A 14,379-nucleotide genomic window follows, 5' to 3' on the forward strand; every position below is an offset into this window, starting at 1 on the left:
CAGGGTAGTTTCAGACCAAGTTTAATATTGACTATGAATTTAGGATCTATGGACCTGGAAACGATATCGTAGAAATTACCCAGAAGCTGCACCATGGTATGACAACAATAGGAAGTGTTTCTTCGAAAAACATACAAAAATCATCCAATCTAATACTTTATCTGAAATAATATTGGAAGAATACAAATGGTTTTATGAAAAAGAGTGATTTCTTCGTTACAGATCCAGCACGGCAAGACGTACGTCACGAACGTGGAGGAGAAGTTCCGTCTGAAGATCTTCATGGAGAACAAAAGGAAGATAGCGAGGCACAACGCACGCTATGAAAGAGGGGAAGTCACCTTCACACTCGGCATGAATGAATATGGAGATTTGGTAACTTGACACATGATTTAGCTTTTTTTCACGAGCAATAGTTTATGAAGTTATTAGCCACTAACTATTGTATGATGGCTTCGCAAGGGTGGATACAGATTTTCAACAGAGAAAGTTTTCTTTTAAGAGTAAATATAAAATAATTTATATATATATATAAAACACTTATATATATTTATTAATGCCATACATCTTACACATCTTTACTCAACTAGATGGGCCTTATACTCAAAATATATATCTATGTTCTTCGGATATCCTCTTGGCCTGATGTCATTGGACAGTCTGGAAACAGAACTATGTATATTTCACTCATGGGGATAGAGAAACACATAAGGCTTTGCCGTGAACATTTATTACACTGTGGAATCTTGTAATCTACAGTACAGTCAATTTGTTGGTTTTTATTTGGCTATTGATAAAATGATTGGTATATCTTACGAAAATACAATTTATAAAATATATACGCTGTCAATAGTGAATAATTCAGCTTTTTTGCAGTAAAGAATTTTTTAAATAGATACTTTTATTATAGAGTATATTTCTTACAAACAAACAAATGTACACTCTCGCTTTTTTAATATTTAATAGATTTCAGACTTGTAATTATTTAAATGTATATTTGAAATAGTTGAAGCTACTCCAGTAGCATTTGACTACAAGATTGTCAAAACTAATCGGAGAGTTAGCTTCGAAATACAGGAAATATAAGAAAATTCCTCAAGCCTGTGTCATTCAAACAGTCTAAAATTTGACTTCTCTCGAACGTGTATTAATGGCATATTTCCTCTTCTGCCACTATTTTTCTGGCAACAGTGATTGTAAACAGTTTTATATGGTGGTCGGTGTTCGTAAGCAAACATCATGTGTTGCTTTGCAAGTGATTTTTGGATAAAGAGTATCTATGGCACTACTCTTGAGGACTGTTACATGTGAGACAAATTATATTACACAGACTATACCTGAGTTGAAGAAACAAACACAGATTCTGTCTGATATCTTGTACAGTGTGGGAACAGTCTCGATTTGGTTAAATTGACGGAAAGTACTGAAGTGACTGCAGCCAAATGAAACGGCCTGGTTACTCATATCAAAATTCATGCATTATGATGAAGTTGTAATTTGAGGCATTCTGAAATTGCATATTTATTTTCGACACATATCCTAGTCATTTAAACCCAAGTTTACAGCATAATTTATTACGAAGGTTGTATTTTTTTTGAAGCAGCAGAGAATTGCGGTGGTGGTGAATGTAGTGAAAGTGGTTGAAGGAGCCAGCTTTAAACCGATTCTCCGTTTCACAAATTTCAGTCTACTTGGCCGTGTTTGGTTTGTTTTTAAAATGTAGGAACATTTGGTTCCATGGCTATGCTGAGTGCTTAGAAAACCCTCATTGACTCTGTAAACGTACAATTTCGACACATTATTTTTTGTGGCATTTGCTTACTGTTCCAATATATTATATTATATCACACTATTACTTTTGAAAATCTTACCAAATCCATTATTTGAAGCTTATTTCAAGACAAAACTGCAGCAGTAGCATGAGTAAACAATTTCTGATAATTAATTATGTTTATATTTATATCTATTATACTTAAATTCTTATTTACAGAGACTTGAAATTTTCACTTTACTATTTGGAGAAAGGGCTGGAATGCATATTATTATACACTAAGTGAGTTTTAGTTGGATCATAGGTAGTTATGACATTCTCCGAAGGACAAGAACCAATAAATACCTCATAAATTTAAATCCGGATGGAAGATGAAATGTGGCAGCCAATGAACAGTAAACACCGACGTATTCATGTGCAAGTATGCGGAGTTCATCCTGCACATCAGAATGTAACTCAGTACTCTGTCTATTTCTTGAAATTTGTATGCTTTATTATTGCAATGACATACGGAAATGTGAAGTCTGTTTTTTCAGTGGAAGGCGAGCTTGTAGGAGCCTTGTAATGTCTCTTCGCATCTGCACCCCACATCCAGTTGCTGTCCTCTCATTTAGAAAACACTTTTCACATTTGAAAAATAAGCTCAGTCTGCTTTGGCTCAACCCCCTGACTTCTTCCTTTTCCTGGCGGCTACCTACACTGTTAGGAAGTTCAATATATAAACATTTTACAAACGAAGAGTAATCTTCAAATAAACCAAAGATTTTTTGTAGTTACATACAAGTGGCTCTTTGTAGAAACTGTACTGGGTTACAACTTCTGAGTTCCACTGCAAACTAGGGAAAAACTAAAGAACAAAAGATTTTATTTTTTTGACGTGGACTTTAAAAGTTATGGAAGGTTATTTAATGGTACTCCGAAATGAACCTTGTCAGTTAATGATGAAAGGAAGTAAGTTAGTTTACGAATATTCTTGGATGATTTTTATCCAGCGTTCTCCGTATATTTAAGACACATACATTTAATGTCATGCAATGTGCGTATTGAGATTACTAAAAGTTATAATTTTATATATTTTAGTAATATTGTTTACTTAATGTTCTTAAATTTAAACTTTACTCGTTATTTGTACATATAATATGATTTGTAAGTTCACCTAGCACTGCCATTCACACATTTCAGAGATTATTTAATTCCTTTTATTTATTCTTGTCTTTATTTTATTCATTCTGTTGGATATTTAATTATTTATGTTTTATTCTAGCAGTATTGCAGTTTTTGCAACGGAATTTTCCACTCCCAATACCGGCTGTAGCTAAAGAGCCGTACAGGTGTGTCCTCTATGCAGTTCCTACTATCATCGTTAGGCGAGAAAACGATAGCAGAACAGGAAAGCCTACACTTCCCAGGGATGAGAGCCACAACCGAAAAGATCCGAAACTCTCCGAAGAGTGTCGATAGCTCGTGAAAAAACCCATATTGCACATATATATGCATGTATATCTTTTACGTTCATAGTATTTTAAATAACGCGAACCTAGCCTAACCAACCTTTATTTTTATTTTCCGTGGTACACATAAATTTGTTCATGGGCACTGTTGACAGAACAAAGGTTGTTAAAGGATACATATAATTTTTTCCCCTAACCTAACTAGAAACTAAGTATATTTGTAGGAGGGCCACGTGCCAAAAATTTAAAATAATTGGCACCAATTTATTTTTAACTTAAATTCCTTAATATAAACTATGTTAGCAGATTGTTCATCCTGATAAAATCTTTCCTACCATAGTCCCGCGACATTTTCTCAGCACCGAAACTGAGAAACTGGTGTGATACCACCAGATAAGTATTATCTATCATTTTTCTTCCCGCCTCAGGCCACGAATGAGACCAGTAACAGTGTTCGACTTCAAGACCGAGAGTGCTTTTTTCAGTCTCCTCCCAGAGCGGCCCTCTTCCCAGAGCTCAGCTTAGGTTAGCAGCTCCAGTCATGCCCCATTCTAATGTTCCAGGGCTGTCGGGTATGTATAGGCGCTCGTCCTAAAACTTTTATCACGTGCCAGCAGATCCACCCTCCTTACTTTCCACGAACTCAGCCAGGGCACCGACCGGGTCTTTAACCTCCGCTCCCAGCGAACCAAAATCAAGGTCTTCTCTCTGGCCGGTGAAAGGCCTACCTTCGCCATCTCGCGGCAAAAATGACAACCACTTAACTTTAGTTCCGTGATCTCTACTGGCCGCCCTCACACCTATATTTAGTTCCTTTTCAGTCCGACAGCGCGCTGCTTTTAGCGCGAGTGACCTTCGATGCCCCTTAAGTTAGGCTACCACCCACAATAGTTATTTTATTTTGGTCGGTGCAACCTCCAGCCAATCAGAGGCCAGTTCCTTTACTTCCTAGACCTCCGGGTCGCTAGTCTAAGTTTTTAACTTCATACAGCCCTACGGAATGATTGATTCGTCCTTCTGTCGTTACCGTGGTCGCCACTCTCCGGTGCTTATCGCCCGCGACTCTATTCGGAAGCAGTCTCACCGCGACTAAATTAAGGGATGTGATCCCATGTAGTCCGGGAGTGATCCCTAAGTTGTTTTGATTTTCTAGATTGCTAGTCGCTTTAGTTCAGATTGCTAGGTAATCCCGTAGCATGACTCGCGCGTGGCTGCCGCGAGCACTCGTGCAGCTTCGAAGGGAGTGATTTTCTTCATTCTACCCTCAAAATGTAAGTGGAAAACTCTACGCCCTTTTGCGTATAGTTGGCACCCTACCTAACTTGTGCCCTGAATTCTCGATTCCTGTTGCTACCATATTAATTTATATCCTTGACCAATGGATATATATATATATATATATATATATATATATATTAATATTTGGTTCCAGTGAGGTCCAAGAGATGGTGCAAGAGTTCATGTTTTTCTGCGACTCAAGCCCATCACTAATTTCAACTAAATTTACATTGCGGCTTCTTACATGGACATGAATTATACGCGTCTCTCCCGCTTCTAGTCACCGCCAGTGAACAGTCAACGATAAGATATTGTTAAATCAGAATATACGAAGTTCCGCACTGGTTGGGATAACAAATGGTAGTTAAATTATTTATGTTAGTTTTTGTGAAGGCTTGATTATGTCAAAGGAAAATGTTAGATTTATATTCCAGGTAGAATTAATAATCTGTTCGTAATTGATAAACTCTGACGGCTGGGGCCCCCATTAAATTTGATCTGTGTATTCTTGTAATTCCTGAAAATATCAAAAGAAAATAATAAAAACGATAATTACAATAAAAATTGTAAGCTTCAAGCAAACTTCTTTTTTTATTTATTACTTCAAATACGATCCAATTTCTACTTCCTATTGTGAGAAGTAAGTTCTTTTTTTTTTTAATATTTCTCCCTTGTGTACCTCTGAGTATACTGTAGTATGTTTCGCCCACTTAAAGCAGCTCCAGGGATTTTATAACAAAATTAATATAAAGCTATTTTAAGATCACAAGGGCCGTAACAGTCTGGGTTAGAAAGGGACTTAGATGCGTCTCAGGCCGAAGCCTTCACGCCTAGTCATGCTGGGATTAGCCATGCAGGGAGAGGGTCGCATGCGCCCTGTTCTCTGTGCGGGGATTGGTCAACCTTGGCAGCGATTGAAGCCAACACCTACTAGACTTCAGGCCTGCGCGCACCCTTGTGACGTCATCAACAGTAGGCCATCCTTCCCCTGCCGAGGCCACCTCCAGACGGCAGTGCTGGCCGTTACAAGAGATCGGCAACCTTCCACAGAAAGATTTTAGGTTTTTGTATCAAGTGTTTGCTTTTTGCAGAGTAAGAAACTAACAAAATGTTTCATCTAGAAAGTCTCACAGTTCCTATGAAAACAGTTACAACATGAAACACCGTACAAGAAGTTTATTTTCTTTTAACACATATAACTTACTTTTGAAATGCGTTTTTTTGTTAATAACTCCAATTAAACAAGGTATAAAGAATTTATTTACACAAAGATTTTTCTTTTATGAAAGTAAATTTCATGAAATTAAAATAACAGTATTGCTCATACCTATACAACATAAATACAAGTTAGAATGTTTACGTACCAATATATTCGTAAATCTAACTATCAACACATAAATAATTACATTTATTGGCACTATCAATAAAAAGATTTTAAATTACAGTTCTTTGATTATTTAGTAATTTAATAAAAACAATGCTATTTTTAAAAATCAATGACTCCATTTAATACACATTTAAACTAGTGGAACGTTCAAATAAATTTACAAAAAAAAATATTGCATGCAACGAAGTTAAAAAAATCTTACATTGCAATAATTTATTTTTGTTTAGTACCGATCTGAAAACATATTCTTCGAACTGTTTAAGGTAATCCACAATTATTCTGACAATCTTATCAAAGTAGGACATATCAAAGTAGCTAGGAATGTCCAGAAAAAAGTTATTATTAACATTAAAGTGATCTGCATTATAATTCACCATTGAAAATGATAATTTATTCTTCTCAAGTATTTATTTAAATTTTTATAAGTAATTTCAATATTACATTTTGCCACTTTTTTCACCATAATTTACATCAAAATTACATGATATCCACAACAAAAGCCATCTTTTAAAATAAAATCAGATTTTTTTGATCATAATGCTTTAAGTATATGGTAGATAAGGTAAGACATCATGTCTTTTAAAATACGTAACTTTAAACTTTGACAGTTGCAACATAATCACCTGACAGTGCTAATGTGGCAAAGCAAAAAGGGTTGTTAGCGACAAAAAAAAAATACTTTTCGAAATACGTAGAAGGGTGTGAAAATACTGTAAATAGATACAACAATGCAATCGCAATGAAAACATGTTTATGGGATTACGCCATTGCTGGTTTGGCGTATGTCCATAAAAATGTTTTTAATACATCTTCCCCATTGCAAGAATAATTCAAAGAACGAATGCAATTGCAAACTTACAAAAATGCGTTACTTTGGGTCCTAAAAATGTAATAAAATAATAAAGATATTAAATCTTCAGTTCAAATCCCTGTAACATGTAAGTATGATTTTAATAGCTTCCATTAAACTAGTAGAAAACAAAATATAGACACTAATATATCAACTGTATGACAAGTGCGTTTATTCTATAATCAATATCAATGATGATTTGACATGAAAGTACAACTAGTGTCATGGTTATTTTTCATGTATTCATAACACAAGGAAAACATTATGCAAACACAATTTCTAAATTATCATATCTCCTGACCAAATTTAAGCCAGTATATGTACCTGTGCCCAATTAATTTGATTTTTTTAAAAATAATTTGGATGATATCTCATATTTATAATAAATGTCTAGTTGGGATTATTTTATACTTTCTTAATAGTTTTAATAAACAAAATAATATTTAACATGTTTTAAATGAGGTAAGCAATAACGCACAAAATGTGTACGTCTTCAAGAAGGTATAGGTTAGTGAAAAAAATATTGTATCTTTAATCGTTGTTGACAAACACAGCAACTTAATTCCGCATTAAATGTCTCAAATATTATGGAACTAACCGTAGGCTAACATACATTTTTTCTTCAAAAAAACTTAAATTGATATTTCCCCAAATGACTGTAAAACACATTTCAAACTTATATGTCTGTATTCGGATGATTATCTAAATTGAATTATTGATAACAACGTTCTTTCAATGTTTGTGAATTAAAATATTTCATACTATTGCAAATATATGTCTCAACATTTTTTATAACTGGTATTAAAATGTAATTTTAGTCATCAAATTTTAACAGTAAACAGTTTATATGATGTTATGCATTTCATAGCAAAAAAAAAATGATTAAAATATCAATTTAGTTTAAACACAAAAGCATCCAATTGGAGAAGCAGAGACTTGAATAAAATAATTTTACTTTTAATACATTTTATTTAAATATACGTCATAATAAATGCTGACTGATTACATCTGGATTTAACGGCAGTGCCTTTTCGCCATTGAAAAAAAAATTGTTAGTATCATGTAGGTAGTGTAATAGTAGTACTAGTAATTTTTAACATTATTATTATTATTATTATTAGTGCCTAACCTTAACATTTAGCAGCAAATATTTTTTAGCGCAATGTAAAATTTTGGATTACAGGTTTACCAGGCAATATCAACATTTTAAAACTTAAAAACATGTGTGAGCTTAAAGAATTCAAAAACGAATATTTATGTTTCGGAATGCTTGTTTATGTGAATGATCCGCCTTGTGTTTCTATAATATACTCGAATGTTAACGCATGATTACAGTGTATAGTAAAACTATCAATGAGAGGTACTGAAACAAACATTGGAATATTCCGCATTATACTTATATGTAGTTAGAGCTAATATTGAAAAAAAGGGAATGTGGGAAATTGAATTCTGTTATATATCTTATTTTGCGCGGGCTTAAAAGTTTAAAGAACTACGTATCTACAGAATAATCAGTTATCTTTTAAAATAAAAATGGACGTTTACATAAAAGTAGTGCTTCTTTCGAAAATAAAGATAAATTCTTACTCGTGACCGTAGACTTGGTTCTAAATTTTCCCTTGGAATAGTTCGAAGCCATTTCTTGTTAGTGTCTTCATCTTGAGGAAATTTAAAAAGTGCACTTTTGGCACGTTGGTATAATTTCCTCTGCAATTCGGAACACAGCACTTGTACATTTTAAAATATTATATCATTGCAACGTGTACGTGAAACCACTAACACTATACGCAAACTGCCAACTGCCACAGAAATCACAACACGACAACGCGTCAAGGCAACTACAAGATGACTGAGATGACTGACTGCCTCACTCGTTCAGGTAGCAGGGCAAGAGTCGGCCTACTGTGCGTGACGTCAGGCCTTCAACTTTCCCCAGCGCTCAGGCCTTGTATTCTAGTAGGTGTTGTTGAAGCCAAGACTAACTCCCCCATGTTAAAACTATGTTAAGTTGGGCCCATTTAAAACCTGCATATACACAGGGACAAAACATTGAGCATAGACATGCGGGGTGCAAGGGCACGCATGAATTGCGTAGGAGTATACGGGATAGAGGATGGTATGGACGAAGAGGAGTTGGACAGAAAAGAAGAGAGAGAGAGAGTACCATGCAGGGGGTTGGGAACTTGGACCCTCGGGTCACTGCTGGATCTATTACCAGGGAACTCGCACCCCTGATGGCGAGTGGCTGCACTGGCCACTCACTCCGCTGTCAGTCAGCACCTAAAACTAGAGAAGAAATAAAAGCAGACAAACCTACATACTAGACACTTGATTAATTAGTTCCTATGGTGTGCAAGCTCACAGTCGAGGAGTGGGAACAGTAATATAATAAACTGGAGAGAGTGAGTGCTACTGTGGAGGAGTGTCGCTCTCCCCCGCAGCTGCCGCACGAGTTCGCGCGCGCGCTGAACGGCTTCAACCGCACCGGCGCCGGCGGGGCGCGGTCCGAGGACGGGGTCGCCTTCATCGCGCCGGGGCTCGGGGAGCTGCCCCGGAGCGTGGACTGGCGGCGGAGGGGCGCGGTGACCCCCGTCAAGAACCAGGGCGACTGCGGCGCGTGCTGGGCCTTCAGTGCCGTGAGTACCCGCCGTCGGCTCGGCCCTTTGTGAGCGAGTCTTTCAGCAGTCGCCACAGATGTGTAACTTACAACCTCGGCCACGAGCCAATTCATGTGTTCTCATGTTGCAAATGCACTTATAATACGAAACTCGGCCACGGAATTGAACGTACAATTATTTGAAATAATGCCAAGCGTGATAAATGTACGCAAAATTGTTTTCTCAAATAAAGTATAAATAATAAGTTTTCTCAAATATAGTATAGTTAAAGGAACACCAGTTCGTTGGTTGCTGATTGTGAGCCGTTTCAACTTGGTTGTCTGTGACTGAATACTTCTGTCTTTCTTTGAGGGTTTCTCATTGGCCATAGCCCTCCAGATAAACAGTAAGCCAATGGTGACAGCCGGTTAAAAGTACGTGTATTTGAATTTTAGCCTATCGCGAATCAAACGTACTTTCTTCAACCGCCGCTAGGTTTCGTTGCCCGAGTAGCTACATCAACTATTAAATCATTCGATTTGCAGAGCGAAATTTTTAACTACATCATAAAATTGCTCCGATAAAAGGAAAAAAAAACAAGCATTGAAAAAATACTAAACCCCAGCTTAGTATCTGATTTTCGACAAGGAATTTAAAAAAAATATTACCCATCTTATTAAAATCACTAAGCAGTTAATATTACAAAGTATTTCCCTTTGACTTTGAGAACTTCGATTCGTGCCACCCGCCATAGATGGCAGCACCGTGGTTGTTACTTATTTACGTTACTTGACTTCCGTTGCAATCACGAAATTTCTTAGACCAAATCCCGTATACCGAGAGCTATTGTTACACATAAAAAAATAATGAGCCAGTGACAGTTGGGGAAGGGGTCTTGCTGATACGTGTTTTGAAAACTGTTAAATTTAAGACAAGATATATGTAGCCTATTATACTGTATATAAATCTTCACGTAAACAAGATCAATCACTTTTTTAAAAACGTAAAATATTAATTTCAAAGGCGTTTAACAACAATATTTCCAATGTATGGGTAAGTTACAAACGCACACACACAAAAAGTTTTACTTTTACAAAAGATTCCTTTGGGGACCAGTTGCCAGTAAATAGTTCGTAATACTAATTTAGGGGAAGTGAGTGTAAGATGACGAAGCGGGTAAAACGATGAATCTAGAATGACTCCTTCTAAACAGCATAATGCACCACAGAGAGTTCTACTATACGCTTTGTGAAATGTGTAGTGGCTCGCCTTTGCCTAAAACCTGTGGAGCTGTGGAAATAAAAGTTTGTTTTGTAAGTTGACAATGAAAGATTATGGTACAAGAAAATAAGGATTGAAAGTGGCTAGGTTAGTAATTATTAGAGACCTGCAAAATTCGCGGATTCAATGACCTCCAGGATAGACTCTACTACACTCTACACACTCGGGCAAATGCCACCTGTTCATTGGCTGCTGACTTGTGAGTCGTCTCGACCGAGTGTCTGTGATTCGACACTCCTTTGAGCGAGGGTCTTTTATTGGCCCTCATTACTCCAGATTAACAGTAACCCAATTGCAGAAGCAGCGCTTAGGTATAATTATTTGAATTGTAGCATATCACGAAATGAATCCGTGAATTTTGCAGGTCTCTAGTAATTATTAACAGCCATATATTTTCTTGTGCTTAGAAAACATCTGTGCATGCAACCTGTGTTTATTAAGTTGAAAATTATTAGTTTTTTTGAACACACTAAACTCGGTGGTGGGCGGACGAGCCAGTACACCGGCTCGAACTGCGGGTGCACGGGGTGCCAGGCAGCCCGGCGATGCTCCACCTTCATCTTCCTTCTTCCAGTCAACAGCCAATTAACTTTTCTTGCCACGGTGGGGGTAAGTCTTCCAGTCCAGTGAGGGTGTGACGTTCGAATACTCTTGTCCTCCAGACTCTCCAAGACGGTTTAAGTCGCGCCGCCCAGAGCTACAACTGGTCTCACAGTGGCCCAGGCCGAAGTCCTCCGCTGTCTTCCTTCAGAATTCCGATGCTGTTCAGTTCCATTGCGAGCGCAGCATTCCGCGGCTCCGCCAGTTCCAGCCCCGCAGTTCGTCTACACTTCGCATCCAGAGCACATCGAGCTCCTCTGCGGTGCCTTCGCCGGTGAAACCACTTCCAGCTGCGCGCCGATCTTCATCCAGGCTGCCTTTCACCGCCAATAGCCGTGATTACGACTCCACCGGGCCGGCCAGTGGTCCGCGGACTGTTATTGGTTATTCACAGTCACTCCAACGCGAGATTGCTAACCTAGAGCTGGAATCCCTCATCGGTTAGCTCGCAAATTACCCTCGCACTGCCAGCCTTCGGTAACTCAAAAGGTCGCAGGACACATCCCGGCCCATAACCCGCGGGAGAGATGCTTACGCCCTGAGAGACGCCGCCGCCGATCCATCATACATCCGGGAGAGTTAGTGTATGCGAGACCAGAAACCGAGGTCTTTACAACTCGCCTAGAGCATTGTAATTCAGGTGCACCCACACTGTTTCTGACGCGAAAAGAACAGAGAATAGGTTGCGGACGGAGCAGAGAATTTGTCGGACCCTGACACCTTGAACGGCTCTACGTGGTGGCGTGCGGCTCAGGTTGAACCCTGCCATGCGGTTGGCTCTGGCACTATTTTGAAGTGAGTAATAATTTTGCTAGTTCATGTTTATTTAGAAAATGGTCTTCTTTCTCACTTTCTCTCTGCCATGTTACCCCTTACGATATATTTACGAGTCGAGGTTTGAATTTCCAAATGTGTTTCACTTCTTTCACGTGGACTGTTACACGAACTTTTTTTTTTTTAACCTGAATATGAAGATACACGAGCGAGCGTTGTTTAACATATGTTTATGCTCCGGAATTATTGGGGTTAAGTGAATCATAGGCTTATCGTGGAGTAGTTGGATGCACGCTGGCTTTTGGTGGGAGGTGTAACGGGTTCAAGTCCCAGGTGAGATACAAAGCAAAACTTTGTAAAATTTGTAAAAAAAAAGTCATATATTTGTTTATTTAAGCATGTGTTACAAGTTACAGAATATTTCGATAGCGAAGTGAAATAATGCATTTTAAATTGGTTAAAAAAAAATTACCCCATTACTAAAATTCCACCAAGGTTTTTTAAGTTCCTGTCTCTGGTCTCAATCCCAGGATTTCCCGCGACTGAGAAACGAGGCGGACGTAGCCCTGAGCTCGTGTATTTTCTCGGGGTACTCCAATTTCCCTTTCCACGCATAACTATTAATTCCGTCAATGCTGCACCATATTTTCATTGCTTTTGCAGTCGCACTATCTGATGTTTGTCTTTGAAAATGTTGGACATAAGAGCCACTTTTACTGCCAAATTAAAAACTTAATCATTATAAAAATCATTAATTACTATTATAAAGAGCAAACAATGTAAATGTCCATTGAAATGTTCTCACTACATCTTTAAAATAGTGATCACCGTTAAAAAAAGTAAGTGCAATAATTACGTAGGCCTTTATCATCATTTAGAAATTTTTAATTTGTTTTGTGTGATTTCTCAGAACTAAATATTGTGGAATTTTTATACAAATGTTTCTAGAAAACCAAATTGTACTATAGGCCTTGATTAAATAGCACAAGTGTACATATTAAATTACACATTTAGATTATATTTGTGTTCATACACATAAGATAAAAGTTAAATTAATAACAATTCTATTTTTATCACTACACTTTATGTATTTAAACTTATTTACGTAACTTAAAAAAAAAATACATGCTATTAGTCAGAGTAAATTGACATTTCCATATTGACAATACCTCATTATTGTACGAATGCTTCCTGTTTACATAGCAATAGCACTAGCAGAACACATCGTCGTGCTAATGCTATTCCTTTTTCGTAAATATTTATTCAACAGATTGCAAGATGTCTGAGAGGCAAAGACGTTAGACTGACAGCCTACAGACGTGCTATAGTATACTCAGTTGAAAATAAGTTTTCATTAATAATTAAATATTGATAAATTATAATCAGCTTTGAAGCATATACACCGTGGATCTCAAGGCTTTAGCTTCAAAGCCACTTATAAGTTTTTAATAAGTATGATAAAAATATTTGTGGTTTGTGATAATATTGTAAGGCAAGTTGTTAAAAATTTAAGTAAAAAAAATTTCAGCAAATTAAATGAATCAATCAAGAACTATAATGAATTTTCTTTAACTTCATTGGGGGAAAACTGTAACTCAAAGGAATACTCGTTTATGCTAACAAGAGATTTATTTTTACAATACCACTTAATTTGATAACATAGTTTTCATTCTAGGATCGAAACGAATAGGACCGTCATTTCGTTCGGGATGTCTAGAGAGACATAAATAAATGGGGATACTTATAAATAAATTAACACTAATTTCAAAACCAACTAACATTTATTATCAAATTTATTAGGTTCAAAACCAGTATCTAGCAACAGGTAGTCATTACAGATAATGATTACAATTACAATTAAAATTGACAACTATCTCTCAGTTATGACTCATGTAATAACAAGTAAATGACCATACAAGGGAGAGAAAGAGAGGGAGAGAGAAAGAGAGAGAGCTCCACCAAACTTTTACCTAATCATTTCTAATGCGTTAACTTAAGAATATAAAAATACAATTTATTATTACAGCTATGAATATATAGTTCTATACTCACATTTTTAAATAATGTGAACATTTCTTGATCCATCACTTTAAAAATTACATAAGGGCCTCTCCTGCCCTTGGAAGCCAGAACAAACTTTACATTTTCAAATTAAGACTACCGTCTCGCTACCAAGTCGGGCAGCATCCCGACCAGTGGGCTTACCCTGATTACGAACTACGATACTTCTTATCACTCTGGCGAGAGGCATAGCCTAAACACTACTACACTACTACTAAACAATAAACACTTCTACTAACACTACTACATCACAAACTAAGGCTACTCGTTACCTCTAACGAGAGGCATAGCCTCCGCCAGAGTGAGCCCCGACCTCTCTCTAACTCCCG

General features: G+C 37.0%; 1 protein-coding gene across 1 annotated transcript in view; it reads left to right on the forward strand.

Moving 5' to 3' along the window:
- Nucleotides 1–14,379, forward strand: part of LOC134527488 (procathepsin L-like) — a 79,013-nt gene that overhangs the window by 41,642 nt on the left and 22,992 nt on the right. The window contains exons 2-3 of the mRNA XM_063360212.1: nucleotides 223–375; nucleotides 9,179–9,373. Of these exons, the coding sequence (XP_063216282.1) occupies nucleotides 223–375; nucleotides 9,179–9,373 (348 nt within the window). The remainder of the gene's footprint in view (nucleotides 1–222; nucleotides 376–9,178; nucleotides 9,374–14,379) is intronic.

Source organism: Bacillus rossius, chromosome 1 (assembly GCF_032445375.1).
Source record: "Bacillus rossius redtenbacheri isolate Brsri chromosome 1, Brsri_v3, whole genome shotgun sequence".
Taxonomy (NCBI): domain Eukaryota; kingdom Metazoa; phylum Arthropoda; class Insecta; order Phasmatodea; family Bacillidae; genus Bacillus; species Bacillus rossius.